Raw genomic sequence first — 22,589 nt, 5'->3', positions numbered from 1 at the left:
GTCTTTCCATATTAATCTCAAATCAGAAAATAGTCCTTTGCCCTATGTGATTTTCTTAGATGAGAAAATAACATACTTGTATACAGAGTATGTGCTTGATGTGCATATGTTGAATGAAAACTCTAAGAGGACTTTGAATGGTTGAGTTGGTTGAATGGGTCTTAGAAATTTCCTAGGTGGTAAGTTGATGTTACCAGGTGAAATGACTTTCCCAGGCTCACACAGATGGCTTTGGTCAGTTTAATATTTCCCTGTCTGTTTTTTGGCAGGTTATCTCCAATGGTGACCACAAGGCTTGACACATAGTAGAGCTTAATAAATATTTGGTGAAGGAATGAATAAATCACTGATTTGACCAACAGTGTGTGTTATGCCCAAAGTCCCACTATGGAGCTGACATACTAACAGGAAGGAAAGAATCAGAAGGGTCCTGGTGTCGAGGTCTTGTTCTTTGGTGGAGCATCCAAACTCTCTCACATGGTGGTGACACCAAGTAGCTAACAGTAGCATTGTGGTTTGGAGGGGCTTCATTTGTGTCCTCGCTTTCTGGCTCATTCCAGCCTCTTTGAGGTCCCATTCCAGTCCAAGAGAGCATCCTAGCCATGAGTGCAGGGAATTTTGGCTGAACAGTTCATGTTCTGCAATGTCACTGCCTTGTTCTGCACTGCTCACCCCATCACTGCTTCCCATGCCCTGGCCCTGCTGGATGGGTTTCCTTCCCATTTCTGGCTCTGTGGCTCCACTGTCTTGGGCATTGGTCCCAACTCTCTCCCTTCAGCAGCAGGAGCTCCATGGACAGGCTTGCTGATAATAAACTGTTTGACCTAGCCTTGGCTCCCATTTTAAAGGTGTGGCCCCACTTTCAGGTAGGCAGAAACTATATCCCATCCTAGAGAGACAGTGTCTCATTAATGGGGCCCCTGCTTTCTATAGCATGGCCCTTTGTGATCTTGGACTCTTCTTATCATTCTCCTCTGGCCATATTGCCTATGTAATAGAGCAGGGAATCCCTTTGGTATTGGATTATATCAAACCCTGCTCCCCCTTCTCTGTTCTCCAGTCAGTAAAAGGCATCTCTACCTACAAAGCTTCCAAGCCAGAAATCTGGGACTCACCTTTGACGCCTCCCTCCCTCTCATTTGCATCTATACTGTATTTGGAGTGAAGTATGTCTACTTCTCACTGTTCCCACTACCACTATCTTAGGTCAGGACCTCATCATTTCTTGCCATCATTTCTTGCCTCATCATTTCTTAGTGCTGTAAGAGTGTCCTGTTAACTGTTTTTCCTTCCAGTTTTGCCTCTCTTCAGTCTGTCCCATCGCATGCCATCCAAAGTGATTTTGCTAAAACTCAAATCAGTCTCTATCTCTCTCTGTTGAAAATATTTCAAATACTCTGCATGGTTTCCAACATGAAATGGAAGCTTCCCCTCCATGACCTGACCCCCGCCTCCCTCCTTGGTCTGTTTCTTGCCACTTTTAGACTTCCTGGAAACTCAGACTCAGTCCTGTGAAACACATGTAATTCCTTAAAAGTGCAGGCCTCTCCTTTGCTTTCTATGAATGAGGTGTCTGCTCCTCCTTCTGGGAGATCACAGGGCAGAGTGAATTCCTATAAGCACGGGTACATCCCATGATAGCTGCAGAGATGAGTATTTACAACAAATAAGGAAAGCCATGGTATAATAAATTCCCTTAATTTTCTAAGGACAAGGGAAACCCATGGATTCTACTCTTCAAAGACATGCAGAATGCTAAATTGTAAGACATTTTACATCACAATAACAGAACTTTGGTTTTTAAGCTTTTAACATAATTTTTAAATTTTTAAAAATTTATTATTAACATAAACTTATAGTAAGCACATTTCCCTTTTCTGATTTACTTGTGCTCTGGAGACAGACCTCCTTTTTAAAAAAAAAAAAGATTGGGACACCTGGGTGGCTCAGTTGGTTGGACGACTGCCTTCGGCTCAGGTCATGATCCTGGAGTCCTGGGATCGAGTCCCGCATCAGGCTCCCAGCTCCATGGGGAGTCTGCTTCTCTCTCTGACCTTCTCCTCGTTAATGCTCTATCTCACTGTCTCTCTCTCAAGTAAATAAATAAAATCTTTTAAAAAGAAAAGATTTTATTTATTTATTTGACAGAGAGAGCAATCACAAGTAGGCAGAGAGGCAGACAGAGAGAGAGGATGAAGCAGGCTCCCTGCTGAGCAGAGAGCCTGATGTGGGGCTCAATACCAGGACCCTGAGATCATAACCTGAGCCAAAGGCAGAGGCTTTAACCCACTGAGCCACCCAGGTGCCTCAGGAGACAGACTTCCTTGATGTCACTTCCAAATCTAACATGTAATAGCTCTGTGTTCTTCTGTAAATTAATTACCTCTCTGTGCTTCAGTTTCTTCATGTGTGAGGGGGGATAATGGTACCTGCCTCAGAGGACCCCCAGGAGGATAAAACACATTAGCATCTATGAATGTTATGTATAACATAACATATATGTATAACATATAACATAACATATGAATAACAGGCTTTAAATGTTACTGGCTCTTGTAAGCGCTGTGTTAGTGTTAGTTACTATCATTATGTTAGTGTTATCTATCATTAGATATTACTGAACTATTCCAGTTAATCTATTTCATGTATTAAAAAAGGCACAGGTCTCTTGGTCTTTGACTGACAAACCCCAGCCCTATACTTTTTGCCTGGTTAATCATTCTTCAGATCTAAGCTAAATTTATAATAGAGAAATGTTAGCACAACCTACATGGCCTGACCTAAGTAACAGAATGGTTAATTATAACATTTTTAATAAAATTTTGGTATATCCATGCAATGAAATACCATGCATGCCCATTTGGAGTAAACTTTGTGTTTTTTAATGACATGGAAGAATGTAAAGTAACAAAAATAAGGTATACTAGTTCAAGAAAAAATGGTAATGGACAATAGTAAAATATAAAATCATATACAGAATGCTGGCTCATTTTTGTTTTCTTATTATGCTTTCCTATGTTTTCTAATTTTTGTAGAGTGTTGATGTATATTTTCTATGGAAAAAAACAAACAAACAAAACTCAGGCGTTCCCTTTCTTGACATTTCACCATCACCTTCCAAAGCATGTATCCCCAATGCCTGAAACAGTGCCCAGAATACAGTAGACACTCAGTAAGGTTTTATTGAATTAGATTTCTTCTCTTATTGGATATTCTCTGTGACCAAACTGGAAAGAGCTTGAAACAGGTATAAAAGCACTGTTGGAAGGAAGAAATATGCTTCCTAAAGAATACTGAAAGTCTTCCGAACCCTGGTGAGGCTTTAACCTTCTCTCAGGAAATGAACATCCCTAAAGTCACTGACTTCCACCCTTGACTGCAAAGAGCAGGCTGTGGTAGGTGACGAAGACCCATTTCCTCTTTAAGAAGAGTGAGTCTGCTGGCTTGAGGGGTGGAGTGATTGTCTCTGATGAACTGCTTCGATCACCTTCCTGTCTTACAGATTCCATCCTGAGCCCCCACACTTTGGATAATGTACTTATTTCTTCCTTCTACAATCCAGTTTCTGCTCCCATTTCCCTGAGTAACTTGACTACCACATTGGCAAGACCAAAGGATTTACCTATATTGGTTTATTGTCTTGGCAAAGTGATCACACAGTTAGCTCATGTTGGTGGTCCAGTCTCAACATTTGCTCACAAGGACTTCTCTAGTTTTGGGCATTCCACATCCTAGAGGCTAGTGTTCTTGGCCCTGACACCCAATGGTCTCCCCAATCCTCATGCATCTCAGTACTTTCCTTCTAGGTGGGCACAGAATGTCAGGATTGATTGCTTCTGTTTCCTGCTCCTCAACAGCTTTGTAATCTCTTCAGAGGGTCTGGTACCTTCTGGCACTTCCTATGTGTACAGTCTCAGAGGGTCATACCTGTAAAGGAAGTTCCAACCCAGGAGTTGGAAGACTTTGGTTATTGACACACATCCTGTGTGACCTTGATTAAGTCTTTGAACTACTCTGAGTTTGTATTCCTAATCTGCATAATGGCAAAACAGATCGGGATCAAATAAAACCATGAGTGGGGATCTGCTGGGGGAAATCAAAAGTACCGGGACCTCTGCAAGGTCCTGTTATTGCTGTAGCTAGTGGTCCTGTGTGTAGCCCTGGGAAGCTGGGAGGACAAGATGAGAAGACAGATGTGAAAGTGCCCAAAATGGAATTATGAGCACAGTGCTAGCAAGGGCATAAAAGGCAAAACTTCTATGTTACCACGAGTGAGGGGAAGTGAAGGGTTTCCCTGCTCAGAAGTGAGGAGGTGGACACAGGGATCCGTGGGACCAGTTAACTCTTGCTGCCACTCCTACAACCCTAAACTAGAAAGAGCTGAGTCTAGAAAAGTTTCCTTGATGATAAAACTACTGGGTATGTGGGTGGCAGGCAGAAGAAAGAAGAGAATTACCCATTGAGGTTGGGGAACCACATTTTGGATAGTTTTTCAAAATGATCAGTTTATTTGTACTTCATTTAGCTAAATGGAGTTCACATCCTAACTCCATGTTACCTGTCACGTCCCCTCCAATTAAAACTGGTAGTTTGGCTGCCTCTGGACACCTATTAAGCAAATGTCTATTGAATACCTACTGTGTACACAGAGATAAGCATAACATGGTTTCTGCATCAAGGAACTCCCTTTGATGCAGAGAGGGAGACAACCAAATACATTCTAGTTGATATGAAGGAGGGAGCTCTGGAAGAGCTGTAGGAGCATAGAGGAAGATACAGAATTTAGTTGGAAGAGAGGTGGGGGAAGTTCTCTAAAGAAGATGAGCCCTTTTTTTGTTGTGTATTTGAGAAGGATTTTTTCTCATTCTCTATTGACTATTACTTAGAAATAACTTCCATGCATAAATCTCAGATTTAAATCATTTAAATCATTGATTCAGCTTAACATATTGATAGAAGCCTTTGTACTTTTGGTGTGGAATTTCACTGGTGTGAACACAGCATTATTGTTGGGACCTTCACAAACAAAAGATTTTATCTCCATGAGCCAAAGGTCAAAGCAAGGCTAGGAAGCCAAAGTCAACAGTCAAATTCATTGTGTGGCTCAATGTAGACTAATTACCCATTCTTACCTATGACCATTGTCCTGTTGTTCCAGGGAAGAGGACTTTGTAATCCCTCCACAGCTTGAAGATCAGCACACCCCACTCATTTAGACAGAGGACTCCATGTCAGACAGAGGACTCCAATGACAGGGTCATTGGTTGAATGTCAAGTGCTCCTTCTTAGTGCACAGTGGGGTTTAGACTTGACTGGAGACCATTCATTGACAGCCAAGGGATGGCCTTCTCTACCCTTTGGCTCCCTGACATTTTGTTTCTACCTCTGATATGATGCTTACCTTATTCCATCTCATGACATCGTTATTTCTGTCACTGTCTACACTGTCACTAGACTAAAACCTCTGAGGGCAGATTTGGGGCTTCCTTCAGCAGATGACTACTCAACTGAGTTGAATGGAAATGCCATGAATAACAAAGTCTGTAGATTTGGGGGAACATTAAGACATATCTTCCTTCCCTTAAGGCAAGGTGCTTGATGCATGAACATGAAGTCCCATCAACCAGGAGAGACAAAGTATCGCAGAACCTCAGAGCTGGAGATGGAGATGGAGGACTTGGTAAAGATTGGTACGTTGGAAGCAAGACTTGCACAAAGAAAAGCGTAAGGACAGGATGGAGAAGAGAAGTAGAGTTTGTGAGTGTATAGGTGGTGGTGGTTGGGGAGTGATGAAGTAAGATGACATTGAACTTTATTTAGTAGCCCTGAAGTACTCCAAAATGCTACCCTGATCCTTCCTAGCCCACATTTGTACAGCACCCAGGAGGCCTGGCTCTCATCTTTCTCTCTTCATTCTTCTTTCTCAGGGCAGAGGCAGGTAGCCATAGAGGCGGGGGTGAGCAGATGGGTCAGTGTGGGTGAGACGACGGTGGACAGAGATCTTGATCCAACCACTGAAATTGCCCCTGCATGTCCCACACCATGAACTACTGTGTTCTTGGTCTTTGTAAACTTCAGGTGGTCAGCAGCAGCTGCCTAACCAGGCAGGGGTTTCCATCCCTATGGATGGCTGGGGAACACCCACATGCTTGGATTACACATTTTATCCATAACATGGATAAGCTTATTGCTAGGTATTTCTGATCCCATTTTTACACTAGAGAAGCAGTCTTTATTTGGGTCTTCCAAACTTAATTCTTCCTGAGCTTTATCCCCTTTTCTATTATCAGTCAACTAAACATACTGAAATCATTATTTCTTTTCTGTTTCCCTCTTGTTCTGGGATGGACCAATCCAAACTCCTTTTTGATTTCGGCCCTAATAAGACATGTCTTTGTACGTGGCACTGGCCCTAGTGGTCGACATTTTCTTTCTTTGTGGTCACTTTCTGTATTTGTACTGGAAGCAATGGGGTGGAAAGAAAATAGATTTTAGAATCAGATGAATCTCAGTTCAAATCTTGGCACTGCCACTTCACAGCTCTGTGGTCTGGAGATAGTGAATCTTACTGTGTGGTCCTCCTTGCCCTAGGGGAATAATCATAGTCCTGCTTGGGAGTATGGTGGGGTTAGATGTCATGTGTACGTGGCAGCTTGCCCAGTGCCTGGCCCATCATAAATCTCTAAGTAGAAGTTGTAAATGTTCCTGAGCTGCCCTGCTTGGTCCTTCTGCACAGTCAATGCTGGACTCTCTCTTTATGCCCAAGGAAAATACAGGGTACAAAGGTCACTCAGCTCAGCAGAAGGAGTCCCAGGAATGGGACATGGAGCCCCGGCCACCCCTTCCTTCTTGAGGCCAGGCTTGCAGAAGCCCTGGAAAAACTGACGTGAAGCCTCCAGTTTCTGGAGGTGCTGACCCCCAGGAGCAGCACGGTTCTCATCTGCAAGCCTCTCTGGCAGGTGTGAATGTTTCATCCTTCCTCTTGGGTTTGCAATTCTCTCCACAGCCTTGATGACTGCCTTTGGTGTACCACTTCCCTCTATGGTGCAGCCCATTTCTTCTCCACTACCACCCCCCCCCCCCATAGTGATGACATCGCCCTGGGGAAGAGAAGCTGTGAAGGGCTGCTCACTGTCAGCTAGCTTCAGTTTCCGTATTGGCACCATGACATCATCTCTACCCTGGAAATTCCATTTGCCCTCCTGTGCCTCCACCTCTGTCGGAGGCCTCAGAGTTCTATAAAGAGGGGTTCCCAGATCAGTTTCAGCACAGAACACAGTCGGGTTCTGAAGCTTCTGGACTCGAGGGTCTCAGCTCCAGGAAAACCTCTCCTCTCAAGACCATGAAGCTCTGCGTGACCGTCCTTTCTTTCCTCGTGCTCATGGCTGCCTTCTCCACCCCAGCTCTCTCAGCACCAAGTAGGTCCACTCGTCTAGCTGCTAACTTCTAGAGTCATGGTGGGGGCAATGCTGACTTTTCTAGCTCGGGCTGATCTAACGGTGGCATCTAGGGATTGGACAAAAGGGAGACGGGAAGATTTCCAAGTAGCCTGCTGTTAAATGTAGAATCTGGTAGACATTAAGTAATGGGCAAGTTCCTGGTTTCTTAAGAAATAGCAACAAGTAGACTCATTTAAGCAAGTTCCTGTTTCCTTCTGTGCCTTGGTGTCCCCATCTGTAAAATGGAGGATGGTAGACACATGCCCTGAGGCTCAGTCCAGCTCCGATCTTCTAGAATTCTTTCATGCCTTTCTCTTATGTTCTTCTATTCAGAATAATACTCCTTCTTAGGGTGAGTGAGATTGGATACAAGGGACCATATTTGGGGATCTGGTCATCCTACAGAGATGGCCACCGAATATCTATGATTAGAAGCCAGAATTAACAGGTCATTATAGAGCTTCTGTCTCACCCCTGCGTTTCTTTTCAGTGGGCTCAGACCCTCCCACCGCCTGCTGCTTCTCTTACACCTTGCGGAAGCTCCCTCGAAACTTTGTGGCCGATTACTTCGAGACCAGCAGCCTCTGCTCCCAGCCAGCCGTGGTGTGAGTATCAAGCCCAGGGTTGGTCTAGGAGGCAAGGGTGAGGGTAGGTGAGAAAAGGGGATCTATTTGGGGGAATGTGGAATCAAGCAGTAGGGAGGCTGGTCTCAGGGCTGAAGCCCTCCCAGAAGTCAGAGAGGATCAAGTTATGAAGTCACCTGTTGAGTCTGGAGAGGGCTGGGTCGGATCCAAGGGAGAAGAAAGAGGTTTCTGGGGGAGGAACTTAGCCAGAAGCCAGGAAACCAGGGAAAGTAAAAAAGATGATAGGAGATGTGGGCTGATTTCTTAAACCATACACAGAAAAGTCATTGCTGGGGGCAAGAGAGAATGAATGGGTTGATGCATCCTTACTGATTGCAAAATTCATTTGTTCCTAATCTGGGCAACCCAGGAGGTGGAACTAAATCTAGAATAGAAGTTAAAAGGAGCCCAGTTCTAGCACCACCCCAGGAAGTGTTTCCCCATCATTAGAGCTGTCCAACATGAGCCCTAGTCAAGCAGAGGAAGATACATACCTACCATAGGCAAGGATCCATGGGATTCTAATCTGTCCATTCCTTGTTCCACAGATTCCAAACCAAAAGGGGCAGACAAGTGTGTGCTAACCCTAGCGAGGCCTGGGTCCAGGAATACATGGACGATCTGGAACTGAACTGAGCTGCTCCACATCTGGGTGCAGGAGGTCTCCAGGGGAAGTTCACCTGAGCCCGACTCTTCTCATGAGACACACCTTCTCCACACTCATGACTCTTCTCAATAGCCCATTCCTTCTCTTAATTTAATCTTATTATGTGCTGTGTTTTGTATTTGAAGTTATTTCTACTATTTGTTTTGCCAAAGGACACTTTATCCCCCATGGGGATGGCCTACCGTCACGGTTTCTCTGCTATTGTAGATATGTGGAAAATGTAACTGATTCCATGTGTTTTCAAAATAAAACTTCTTAAAAATTATAGACATTTCTTTGCATTTTAATTTGATTGGGGGGTGAAGGGCATTGCCCTGCATTATGACTGGGACCAACTACCGTTTCCAAACACAATAAAAATGAGCAATTGCTGAGTGCTTACTAGGGGCTAACAGGTCTGAAGACATGACCTCACTTAACACTTTCTTTTTTTAAATTTTATTATTATTATTTTTAAAGATTTTATTTATTTATTTGACAGACAGAGATCACGAGTAGGCAGAGAGGCAGGCAGAGAGAGAGAGAGAGGAGGAAGCAGGCTCCCTGCTGAGCAGAGGCCCGATGCGGGACTCGATCCCAGGACCCTGAGATCATGACCTGAGCCGAAGGCAGCGGCTTAACCCACTGAGCCACCCAGGCGCCCTCACTTAACACTTTCAATGGGATTTTGAAATCCCTTGTAAAGTTGGGACTGGTTATCTCCAGTTTCACATATGAGGAAACAGAGGCACAGAGGTGACGTGACTTGCTAAGGCTTGTAGGTCTTCAGGGGAGCATGATGAAAGGATGATCCAGAAGGAGAGCTGTGATGCTAAGGCTTACAGGTCAGTGTCCTGCAGGGACGTTGTAAATAGCGGCAGCACAATGTAGAGGGAGGAAGAGGGAGTCAGAAAAATGGGTCTGCCTAGCTTATTACCCACATACCATGAGGAAAGTCATCTTGCCTTCCTGGATCTCAATTTTCACACCTGGGAAGTGGGGGCCTCGAAGGGCATTTGTAAGGTGACATGTACGTTACCCATGATGGGGCCTGACACCTGGAAGATTCTTTCCTTCTCTGAGTCTCAGCATTCTCACTTAAAATGGGCCTCGTGTCTCTCCTCCTAGGGTCATCACGAGGATGAGGTTAGTTAGTGATCAGCTCTCGAAAAGCCAAAGCAAATGTGAAGTATTGTCATGAGGACAGAAGAATGAATGTCAGATTGTCAGATCCGGTTCTGGACGGTTGCAGGAGTAACCTAGAGCCACATCTCATCTCCTTAATTCTTCACTCAGGACTTCCTCTTACAGGGGTGCCTTAGTGGCTCAGTCTGTTGGGCATCCAACTCTGGATCTCAGGGTCCTGACCTCAGGTTTGTGAGTTCAGGCCCCATGTTGGGCTCCCCGCTGGATACGGAGACTACTTAAAATTTTTTCTTCTCTTACATGGGTCAGAGAGAATGTAGGCCTGAAATAGAATTATATGTACAATCAAACCTTGATCCATGGGACATAGAATTTTAGTCTACTAAAATTTCAGGAGCCCTTTCAGATCATCTGATCCAACTCATTTTATGGAAACAGAGCAGGGGACTGAGAAGTGACTTACTCAGTGAGTGTGTGACAGAGGACTCTAGCCAATGCCAAATCCCAGGTTAGTCTCTTTTCTCTGCTCCATGTGACATGACTCTGTGGTCCCTTAAAGGATGACTCATTGTGTGAGGTGGATGAAGAGGAGCTACCTTAAAAATCATTTGAATGTTCTTAGTCCAGGTCAAAAGCTGAACTGGGCCCATGTACCTCTCTGGGGCCAACAGCCAATTTTCTTCCTTGCCCTGCATTAGCCACCTCCTTCATCCCAGAGCCTGACTGGGCTTGGCTGTTGCTTTTCATCTGCCTACACCTGAGCTGTCCAATATATTTTCACTAGCCACAAGTGGCTATTTAAATTTTTATTAATTTTAATGAAAATTAGGGGCACCTGGGGGGCTCAGTTGGTTAGGCGACTGTCCTCGGCTCACGTCATGGTCCCGGAGTCCTGCGATCGAGTCCCGCATCAGGTTCCCAACTCCATGGGGATTCTGCTTCTCCCTCTGACCTTCTCTGCTCTCATGCTCTCTCTCTCTCACTCTCTCTCTCAAATAAATAAATAAAATCTTTTAGAAAATTAATGAAAATTAAATAGAATTAAAAATTCATTTCTTCAGTTGTACCAGTCACAGTTTAAGTGCTCCTTAGCTACATTATTAGCTTTGTGGCTGCCATGATGGACAGTACAGATATAAAGCATTTCCATCATTGTGGAAAGTTCCATTGGATGACCCTGTCCTAAATGCACAACCTAAAGTAGCAAACGGAGGGGGTTGGAAGTAGCCTGGAAGACAGGGTGTGGTCTTTGGTGAAAGATACACATACTCTGTTCTGAGGGAAGGGATTAGGAGAGAAAATGGATAATCCCCTGGCCTGAGACAAGGTATAGATCACCATGGTAGACAGAATGGCCCCCAAGATATCCACATCCTAATCTCCAGAAACTGTGAAGATTACCTTATACAGCAAAAAACGACTTGGTAGATGTGATCAAGTAAAAGACATTGAGGTGGAGAGATTTTCCCAGATTATCTGACTGGATCTTAAATGGAGTCATAAGCATCTTTATAAGAGGGGGCAGAGGGAGATTTGACTATGGAGAGAAGAAGTTAATGCGACAACCCATGCTACACGGCCAGCTTTGAAGATGGAGGAAGAGCCCACGAGTCAAGTGATGCAAGAGTGCAGTTCTAGAAGCTGGAAAAAGCAAGGAAATGGCTTTCCCCTGGAGCCTCTGGGTGGAGTGCAGTCCTTGTTGATTCCCTTGATTTCCACTTAGGGAAACATTTGGATTTCTGAACTCCAGAGCTTTAAGAGAATATATGAGCATTGTTTCAGGGATACAAGTTGGTATTAATTTGTTACAGCAGCAATAGAAAACTGATATAATCACCAACCGACAAGTCACTCCCTCCTCAGTGCGGAAGGGAATGGAACATTCTAGAAGATGAGACCAACTTCCCTGCAGGAGAAACTCAGGGTGAAGTGGACACATTCCAAGGCAATGTATTATAATGAAGTGAGGCATCTCCAGAGGAGGGTCTGCTGTAGCAGCTAAACGCGAAGGCTGAAACTTCACCAAGGGTACAAACCTGCCAGCTAGGTTAAGAGGAAGCCTGCCTCTTCTTGAGTGGCCTTCTGGGGGTATCAGTGGGAGGAGAGGGGTTTTGGATTCCTATCTGAAGGAGTCCATCCTCTTATTTGTCAAATGAAGCCCAGAGCGGAGCCGCAATTTGTTTCTTTTTTTCACCATTAGAGAGGGCAGAGTTCGGGCCAGAATCTGGGTCTCCTCTCTCACAGGGAGCCCTTCTCCCCACACTTCCCTGCCCCTGCGCAAACTGGAAGGGAGGAATTCAGCTCATTAGAGGCCAGAGCTCCAGGGAGGGCTGCAGGAGACCCGGATACCCTGGTGAATAAGTGCTTCAGCCTGGAATTACCGACGACAGGGCGGGATCCTCTCCATGGGGCAATGTGGGGCTTCACTTGTTGCACAATAAGAGACTGGTTCTTCCTTTCTCCTTTCTTCACGAAACTTCCTTTCTTAGCCTGAGGTCAGGGAGTTGGTATCTGACTTTCCACTTATTTTACCAGGTTTCTGGGTAGAGACCAGAAACCTACTCTTTTGCAATGTCTGCGTCCCCCATATTTCTCTCCAGTTTGGGGGGGTCTGTTTCTTCATGTTCCAGTTCATGCAAGTTCTGGGTTCTCTCCCCATTCCACTCCAACCCAGACTCTTCTGTTATGTTCCCATGACATACACACTTTCCTCCTAGGTGGCCCGGGGCTGACCCAGCAGAAACAGTGACCGAGGATATAAAATGAGCCACAGATGGTAGGAAGAAACCACAGTTCTTCCTGATGGCTGAGCCGGGGTGGCCACATGGTGTTTCTGAGTGGCTTTCCACACACACCTTGCACAGACCTGAGGGCTTCGTCCTCTCTCTTTTTTCCAGGTGTCTCCCCCTGTCCTCCCTTCTAAATGCCTCTCCTCTTGGGTTCCCATAGAGTCCATGCAGACAGGAAAATGGAAAAAGATGTAGGAATTGAGAGACAAATTGATGAGTGAATTTTCTATATTTTAAATAGTTTCAGGGGAGCCTGGGTGGCTCAGTGGGTTAAGACTCTGCCTTCGGCTCAGGTCATGATCTCAGGGCCCTGGGATCGAGCCCCACATTGGGCTCTCTGCTCAGCAGGGAGCCTGCTCCCCCACCCCCCTGCCTGCCTCTCTGCCTACTTGTGATCTCTGTCTGTCAAATGAATAAATAAAATTTTTTAAAAAATAGTTTCATTTTTAGATATATGAAAATTGTGTGAACTATATACATTCAGAAGAAAAGAGAACATCTTCTTTTTTTTTTTTTTTTTTTTTTTAGGAGAAGACAGGCTTGATCCTAACAGAATGGCCTGGGGACTCCCTCCTCCTCCTCCTCCTCCTTCTTCTTCTTCCTTTTTTTTTTTTTTTTTTAAGATTTATTTATTTATTTTAGAGAGAGAAAGAGTGAGGGGCAGGGCAGAGGGAAAGGGAAAGAGAGAATCCCAAGCCGACTCCACACTGAGCAGAGGCAGTCTCATGACCTTGAGATCATGACCTGAGCTGAAATAAGAAATCAGACACTTAACCAACTGAGCCATCCAGGCACACCTACACTTCTGGATTTACAAAGTTCTTGCCAGCTGGACAACTTCAGTTTGGACACAAAACTCTTCCTTGAGCTTTTGAAAAGAGACTTCCTTGGCTGGTTCTGTGCCATTTGACTTAAAATGTCCTCATCTCTGTCCTAGCCAAGTCTTATGCCCTATAACAAAACGTGTTGCTGTTCACCCTCGGCTTGTCATGCCATAGGACAAAGCTGCACCGTGAGCAAGGTCTGAGGCTGGTGGGCTGAGCGTGCAGTTAGGTGTTTGAAGGATTTGGCAGGGATGAGAAATGACTCTTTGGGATATGGAATTCCAGGAAAAATGGAATTCTAGTCAATTTAGGAGTCTAGACATGGAAGTGCCTATACTCCAAGGTCTCACTTGCCACCCTGAAACACACACACACACACACACACCAAGGAATAAAACTCTGATGGCTACAGGTAAAAGGCTGGGTTTTGCAGACTGAGGACTTCTGAGAATTCCCAATGTCTGTACTCAGTCTTTTCCTTTAATTTTTTATGTATGTCTGACAGCTGCTGTAGGCACCTGGCCCTTTCAAGTGATAGTGTGTCATAAGGACTTGCTAAATCCCCAGATTTGTGGTCATCCCTGGAGCAGTAGGGACATTGTTTTGTTTGTCGCAAAGAAATCAGGTTTTATCAGGTGGGTGATGTGTTCCTCCCATCGATGTAAATGACAGGCATCTGGAGAGCTTTTCTGGACCCCACCATTGGAGATTCCGTGGTGGGCTTGGAGTGTCTGCAAAGCAGGGACTTTCTGGGAGTCTCAGACTCTTCATTTGTGACACAGGGATGCCAACGGAGGTAACCCCACAGGCTCGTGAGGCTTTGGTGAGATGGGTGAGAAGACGGACAGGGAGCAAGCACAGGGCCTGAGAAACAGTCCTGCTTAAGGAAGGTCAAGTCCTCCCATCATTATTGAAGAGGCCCTCCTTAGCAACCTCGCACCTGCCAATATTGATGTGCATGCTATTGCAGAACGGTCTCAGGCCATCATTACCCTTTGCTTCTTACTAGAAACTCGGAGTAGTCAACACCAGATTATATTGTCTTATGTAATTTCCATTAATTAAATGTTTCTTCATGACTGTGGTGAGACTTTCCTGCTCTGCATTCCCAGATGGGACACATGCAATGGGGGGTATAGGAACACAGCTCGAAACAGTCCATTAAATATTTAACTTGAAGAGGCACATCGGTGGCCCCGTCACTTATGCTTCCAGCTCTTGATTTTGGCCCAGGCCATGGTCTCAGGGTTGTGAGATTGAGACCCACATTGGGCTCTGCGCTCAGTGTGGAGTCTGCTTAAGATTCTCTCTCTCCCCCTCCTTGCTCATGCTCTCTCAAATAAATAAATAAATTCTTTAAAAAATTTAATTTGAGGAAGGAAGATTACAAATGTATTGGGTTAGTTTGGGAGGAATCGATGTCTCTTCCATTATGGGAGGAGTGTAAGTTGTGTGGTCTTTTAGGAGGACAATCTGGCAACATCTTCCAAACCTACAGGAAATGAAGCTTTTGTATTTCCATGCTTAGGCAACTAATCTGAGGGAAATACTGACATATATAAGCAAAGAAGTACATATAAAGTGTATGATGTATATAAGTAGCACATTGTTTATAATAACCAGAAAAAAAGCCCAACTCCTGGGTGTGGTGCAAAAATAATGAATACTGTTATGCTGAAAATAAATAAAAAATAAATTAATAAAAAAAACCCAACTCCACCAAAAACCATTTAACTGTTCAACAATTGAATCTTGGTTAAATAAATTATGAACCATTCATTAATAGAATTTTATTATTTTATTTTTTATAAACATATATTTTTATCCCCAGGGGTACAGGTCTGTGAATCACCAGGTTTACACACTTCACAGCACTCACCAAATAGCCAAACTATGGAAAGAACCTAGATGTCCATCAACAGATGAATGGATCAAGAAGATGTGGTATATATACACAATGGAATACTATGCAGCCATCAAAAGAAATGAAATCTTGCCATTTGCAACAACATGGATGGAACTAGAGCGTATCATGATTAATAGAATTTTAGATAGTGAAAAAAAGATACCTAGAAGCTCTCTAAGACATCATGGCAAAGTGAAATAATATGTATAACTTTATTTCTGCCAAAAAATGATGTATTTGTTTATACACATATGTGTGTTTATAAAAGCATAGATGAAGACCTCAGAAAAATACACAACAAACTGCTAACATTTGAGTAGCTCCTGGAGGGTTACTCTAGATATATCTGATGGTCTGACTCATTGATCGCAAGCACTAATGCATGTGTTTGTTCCGTAAAAATGAACTTTCAAAGATTATGTTGGTAGATGATTAGAGTCATGTTCAGGTCCCTTTTAGAGGAGAAAAGAGAGTCCTCCACTTGCCACCAGCATACTGGAGGCTTCTGCTGCAAGTTCTTTAAGGTTGTCTGGCCGGGCTCTGGACACTCACCCAGGCCACACAACCAGCAGCCTGGGATCTGGCCAGCCCCCTAGGGACTGGATCTGGGCTTGCTCTTTCTGTGCTCTGTGCTGCCCAGGTCCATTGATCTCTGCCCTGTAATGAGCTGCTCTGTCCTCTCCAGGTTCCCTGTCCCTCCTCCAGACTGAAGAGTCGTTCCTGATGTTTGCACCCGTTGGGCATCCAAAGATTATGAGATGCTGGGTGTGAGCTGGGTGTGAGAGCCCTCCTCTGACTCTGGGCTGGCTTAGTATTTCTCTGATCATAGGGTTCCTCATCCAGGCCTCCCCAGAGGCGGCCAGGAGGTGCCAGTCCCACCTCTGACCACCAAGGACAAAGGACAAAGCAGATTTTGTCTTCATTCCCACAGTCATTGGGGTTTTACCCCTGTGCCCCTTTCTCTGAGATCCTGTAAATGGTGTAGAAAAGAGGGCAGATCTCTTACTCCAACCCCTTTGAACACTTAGTACTGTCCTGTGTTCGGCTCACCCTGCTCACCCCCACAGCCCTCTCTCAAAGAGCCTCTGCTTCCCGACCAGAAGATGTCAGAGGCCACCGACACTCAGGATGGATCCTATCTCTCAACCCCCAAGGGCCTGGCCAGCTGGGATCTTTGAACATTGATTTCACCTTGGGGTGAATGGGTGTCTCACCTTTCATACCTGTTCAGGGATCTCAGCCCTAGATGTAGCTGCAAAACACACATTCAACCATCTGTCCCGGAAGGAAGCATTTAGCTATATCTGGATTCCCAGGGGCCCCAGATGGGCCCAGGCATATAATTCCTCATGCCCTCATAGTTCAAGGTCTCACTCTGAAGTTCTGAATTTCACAATTGTTTTCTTTGGCCCCAGTTTCTAAGGTCACCAGGAAAACCAGTGCCAAGTTGTAACAGAACAATGAACAGAGGCCTAAAAGGTGTGCTAAGCTTTCCTTTTGCATTTGCATCTCTAAGAAACCACCCCCTAACCAGGAGGGAAACCGGTTGTGAAACAGAATGAAGGAACTAGAGTAGCAGGGGACAGTCCCTAGACAGCTTACCTTTCCACAGACTTGTCTTGCTCTACTGCCTCCAGCCCCGCCCTCCCTTCTGCTGACCCTGACCATAGAAATTAGAGCTGAGTTCCTTGAGTGCATCACATCAAAGGCAGCATGAAGACAGGTGCAGTCCTTGTTCTGATGGCTTTCGTCTCCGTGGGAGTGGAGCTGACCTGCGCTTGGAGACCTCCCTTCAGAGGTGAGGATGCTGAGGGGATTCTACCCGAAAGCAGAGAAGACCCAGAGCCCAGCTTCCAACCCAGGAACGGTTTGGCACAGAAGCAGGCAGTGTGTCTGCTATAGAATGGAGATGGGGCATTCATCAGACCTGTTTCCTTTGGCTTACAGGAACAGTCATCCTGCATTTCTCATTCTTCTTATCCGATTGGGTTGGGTCTGATTCGAAGGGGCTTCTCTCTAGCTGGGAGACGTGCCTGGATGGGGATGCCACAAAGGAGTAGTTCGGGGATGAACACGGTGTAGGTGAGAGGTAGGGAGGGGGCTATCTGTGATCGGAGATTTTCTAATGAAGTGGAATAAAGAGGGTTATGACAGTGCCAGTTTCTTGCCCACTGGGACTGTGCAGCCTTTGGAGCGGGGAGAACATTTTCCCTAGGGCCAAGCTGTAAAATGGGGGCCTAAGAGTGAGCATGTAGCCACCGAGGTTGAAGGGGGCGGGCATCAGGAACATGAAGGAAGAACTGGCCATGAGAGCTTCGGTCTTAGTAACCTCTCCAGACCCCACAGATGCCATTGTATGTTGCAGGGCAAGAAAGAGCCAGTGTCTGCCCAGAGGTGCCCGAAGGAGTCTTTGGGATTTGCGCTGAAATGTGCTCGGGAGATCAGTCGTGTCCCAGGGGGATGAAATGCTGCAGCAATGGATGCGGTCACGTCTGCAAGTATCCTGTCCCTTAACATTCGTTAAGCATGCCTGGATCCCAGCACCAGGAGATTTCTCGTGAATCCACGAATCTGATGCTTGGCACTAAGAGGACTCTCCCAGAGTCCATTCCTGGCTAACACCCATCCCTGGGATTTTAGCCCTGGAAGTAGAATATCTAAAGTGGTGGAGGGACTGCTTTCTAAAGAGCTTGTGTCCAAAATAAACTGTACCTGTGGCATTATCCTGGCTGCATTATTCTTCCTTTCTGGGCCTCGTGGTGGACGCCCGATGGGTTAGCAGGACTCTAAGTGTGCACAGGCAGGGAGTCCATGAATACAAGGCCCTCAGAATACCAACAGGTCAGGGGAAGGCTGTCCCTGCTAGTTCCTTTCCTCCTTCCACATCTTGACTTCAGGCAGAGCAAATGGCACAATAATATTTTCTGCAACATCCTGGAAATATGAATTTGGTCAAGCATAAAAATGAATGACCAGGTAGCACTAGCAGGCTTATTGGAACAGCCTTTCTTAGGGCAAGACTCAGAAGGAGCCGGGGAAGGAGCAAGTGTGGAAATATTCCATTCTAAGGGAACGCACTGGTGTCTAGCAGGACTGGATGCCTGAACCCAGGAAAGTGACCCTGACCCTTGAGGCATGGGACTTTAAGTGGCTTTGAGATGGAAAGTGCCAGCTCCTGCCTGGAGTGATGAAGAGTAATGATACAGTTAGGAGGTAGGCTCTGGGGGTACAGCCTTTGTTTCTGATGTTATCTAAGAAGAAGATAAACCTACGTCTCCCAGAGAAGCCCAGACAAAAGGAAGATGTTTTGAACTGACTGTTCCATCCCCCAGAGTTTACCTCCTTCTGTCTAGATTCTACAACTTAGCCTGCTGAGTTATGTCTCCCATATCTGCTTGTCTCGGTCTTCCCTGATCTTGATTCCCATATAGTATAATCTTATAACCTCGGTGTCCAATGGACTCATCAGCCTGTGCATCTCAATAAGGGTGTATTAGCACTGGTGTCCCAAACGTCTCTGTGCTCCGGTCTCATTTGGTCATTTATGGGGGTTCATGAGTATACCCTTAAAATATTTTCAACAATCTCACCTCTTATCTGTCATTCTGAATGCCAAGGTATGACCCTCCCCTGCTAAGATACTTAAGAATAGCATCCTCCAATTTCCATGTACATTTCCAGTTGGTTCTGAAGACCCTAGAAAGCTATTTGTGTTATTTTGGGAAATTCTCATTTTTCTCAACTGCTTCAACCCCCTCTTTTATTTGGGGGGAAACTCCATGGAGATTTATATGAGCTAGACACAGTCTCTCTCTACTTCCTGGATGTAGGGCTTGGAATTAGGATGCTTCTTTCTGACCATGTGGATTTATAGGGAGTGACACTAAGACTTAGGGGTCATTGGGAACAATTCACAACAGCAGAGGTGCCAGCGACATCCTAACCACACTGTTGCTGTGACCCGTGCATGGTTGTGTTGTTGTTACTTGCCTTATTTCAGCTCCTGATACTTTCCTGAGCCTGCTTCCCCAGTCTTTCCTGCTGTTTCTGTGAGCTGCCTAATAATATCTTTCCAAAATTCCTGCTCTCTCAAGTTGGTCAGAATTGGTTCTTTGGCTTGCATTAGCAAGTATTAATTTGTGTGAACACTGGTGTCAGAAGTGAACCCAGGCTAGGTATGCTCAGGGAAATGACATAAACAGGTATCATTACTCTTCATAAACAGGTCTAGTTGGAAGCTGAAGGCAACTGAAGTCATCAGTATCCTAGCATGGAAACTGGCATGCAGTGTCTTCAGAAAGGTGGTAATAGTCTGAGCTAGATTTTGACAGGGAGCAGGATTTAACAGAGAATAAAGAAGAGTGAACCGCACAGAAGGAGCAGCAGGACGTGGCCCCAGATGTCCCAAAGCGATGGGGGTTTAGAGCACAGGAAGGAGCGGAGACTTGCTGGGGGTAGTGGCAGAGAGAAATCTATAAAAGGAGGATCAAGACAGATTCTGGAACATCTTAAACAGCCCACTCAGTGTGTGAGTGGGGCTCTGTGATAGGTGCCTAAATGGGGCAAGAGTCATGGTAAATATGTGTTTTATGTCAGCAGCAATGATGGTCATGTAGATGGAAAGGTATCTGGCTATCCCCTCCCCGCCACCCCCAACAAAGGTACATCGCACACCCTCCAGGTCACAAAAGTGCAGGCTCTTCCACAAGTTTTCCTGGTTGTTCTTTATCTTTGGAACTACCACCCTGGGAGAAATGCTCTATTTCAATTACTCAAGCACTAAAGTTTCCAAGGGGTAAAGCTTTATACAGAAAATCTTTATCTTAAAATCCCTAATCCAGAATAGGACTGTGCTGGCATCATCTAATTGGAATGGAATTTTTCACTATTTAATGTTTCCAAGGGGTCCTCTCTGGACTAGTGGTATCGTAAGTAGCATAAAATGTTAAGATGCATGCCCGTGGAGCCCTGAAAATAATTCTGACGACTCTGAGAGGACAAGGTGAGGCGTCTCTCTCGAGTTCCTTCCTCTGTCCTTACATCTGGGTATCACTCTGAGTCTCTAAGTGTGAGTGGGTCCACAGTGTTTGTTCTGGGGACCAGTAGAACTCTCAGCTCAGTCTCCACAGGGGAGGAGGGAGATGGAGGGTGGCCTTAGTGAGCACCAAGTCTGGGCTCAGGGACTGAGCTGCTGAATCAAATTTGCGTCTTCCAAAAAAGCCCTGGCAAAAACAAGAGTCTGGGTCAACTACACAATGACTCTAGAACCAGGATGTGATCCGCCCCGCCCCACCCCCCCTGTCATCCCTGTGCACTCCTGACAAGGATTCTGCTTGGCCCTGCTGAGACCTGGGGTATCCTTCTGTGGTCCCCCTTTCTGACTCTGACCTTTGCCACGCAGACTGGATTTTCACTTTCTGTCCAGGTGTCCAAGGGCATCTGATTCTGAACAGCTCTTGGTGTGAACTTGCCACACCGGACTGAGCAGCCTGCAGGGATTCAGCCATGGCCAAGGCCATGGGAAGCTCTTCGGGAGGGAGGAGAGGCAGACAAACGGAAGAATACCTGAAAGCAAGTATGGACTTTTTTCTCTTAAAACACGTTTTCAGACTCTTTATTCAAAATAGCTTTATTTTTAAACTGCCAAAATATTGACAGACAATGACAACTTTGATTTTTTTATTTGTTTTCAGATAGTTTGGATCAGGGATCCATCAACTCCAGCCCGTAGGCCAAATCTAGCCCCCATCTGGTTCTGTGTATAGCCCACGAGCTATAACTAGTCTTTACACTTGACATGAATGATATTGAGTGACAAGTGAAATTATATGGAATTTTATTTGAATATAACCATACTTACCAGTTTATACATCGTCTCTGGCTGCTCTTGCCCTACAGCATTAGAGCTGAGTAGTTGGGACAGAGAAAATGACCTGTAAAGCCTAAAATACTTACTGCCTGTCCTTTACAGAAAACATGTTGACCCTTAGTCTAGATGCAGAAAAATGCAGAAAGATATGATTTCAGGAAATCACATCTAGTTTACCATATCATAGTTACATTATTACACAAATGAATACCCAGATTTTTTAGCTCTGGTAGCATGTTCTAATCCTTCCCTTTCCCTTGCAAAAAGATTTAAATAACAAATTCTATAAAAAAGCGATCACATCTAAATAATATTGGGGTGTGTGTGTGTGTGTGTGTGTGTGACCTCTTTATCCATTCATCTATAGACAGACACTTTGGTTGTTTCCTATCTTGGTTATTGTGAATAACGCTGCAAAGAACATAAGAGTGCGGATAGTTCTTCAAGGTACCACTTCCCTTTCTTTTTGGCTGTATACTCAGAAGTTGGATCACTGAATCATATGGTAGTTCTATTTTTAATTTTTTGAGGAACCCCATACTGTTTTCCACTGTGGCCATTCCAGTTTACATTCTCACCAACAATTTTTAAGGATTTCTTTTTTCCACATCCTCCCCAACACCTGTCATCTTTTTTGTTGTTGTTGTTCATTTCTTTTTTGATAATAGACCTTCTAATGGGTGTGAGACAATATCGCATTGTGGTTTTGATCTGTATTTTCCTGATGACTAGTGATATTGAGTCCCTTTTCAAGTACCTGTTGGCCATCTGTATGTCTTCCTTGGAGAAACGTCTATTTAGGTTGGATGATTTTTATTTTCCTCCTTATACATTTCCAAAGTTTTCAACATTTATACAATGATTATTTGTAAAATAAAAAAAGGTTACATTAATATCAGCCTCATATTTGCTTATTTCATTCTAGTTAGCACCAACAAAATAAAAAGGTCTGCTCTACAAAAAGAGATCTGCTGTAATATGAAACAAATGTAAAACAAGACCAGAGCCCTTGACATAATGGTATCCCTTTAGATTGAATACTAATGTCCACAGCACAAGGGAATGAAATCAGATGACACGAGTATTACATTACTTGCACCAATCAATGTTACCATGTTACGGGCTGATGAGAGATAAATGCCCAGAGTAAACACAGAGTGAGGAATTTCTTTTTTTTTTTTTTAAGATTTTATTTATTTATTTGACAGACAGAGACCACAAGGAGGCAGAGAGGCGGGGGGGGGGCAGGCTCCCTGTTGAGCAGAGAGCCCGATGTGGGGCTCAATCCCAGGACCCTGAGGTCATGACCTGAACCGAAGGCAGAGGCTTAACCCACTGAGCCACCCA

General features: G+C 44.9%; 1 protein-coding gene and 1 long non-coding RNA gene across 2 annotated transcripts; both read left to right on the top strand.

Annotated features, from left to right (window-relative positions):
- Window positions 1-7,112: 7,112 nt before the first annotated feature.
- On the top strand, window positions 7,113-8,994 carry CCL4 (C-C motif chemokine ligand 4). Its single transcript, XM_059149684.1, has 3 exons — window positions 7,113-7,418; window positions 7,930-8,044; window positions 8,611-8,994. The coding sequence occupies exons 1-3, from the start codon at window positions 7,343-7,345 to the stop codon at window positions 8,696-8,698; spliced, it is 279 nt and encodes a 92-aa protein (XP_059005667.1). The 5' UTR covers window positions 7,113-7,342; the 3' UTR covers window positions 8,699-8,994.
- A 7,918-nt stretch (window positions 8,995-16,912) lies between these two features.
- Window positions 16,913-18,096, top strand: LOC131816135 (uncharacterized). The gene is made up of 2 exons (XR_009347955.1): window positions 16,913-17,171; window positions 17,739-18,096. It is a non-coding gene; the product is annotated as an uncharacterized LOC131816135 (long non-coding RNA).
- The last annotated feature ends 4,493 nt before the right edge of the window (window positions 18,097-22,589 follow it).

The sequence above is a fragment of the Mustela lutreola genome, chromosome 15 (assembly GCF_030435805.1).
Source record: "Mustela lutreola isolate mMusLut2 chromosome 15, mMusLut2.pri, whole genome shotgun sequence".
Lineage (NCBI taxonomy): Eukaryota > Metazoa > Chordata > Mammalia > Carnivora > Mustelidae > Mustela > Mustela lutreola.
This window is presented reverse-complemented; position numbering and strand designations above follow the sequence as displayed.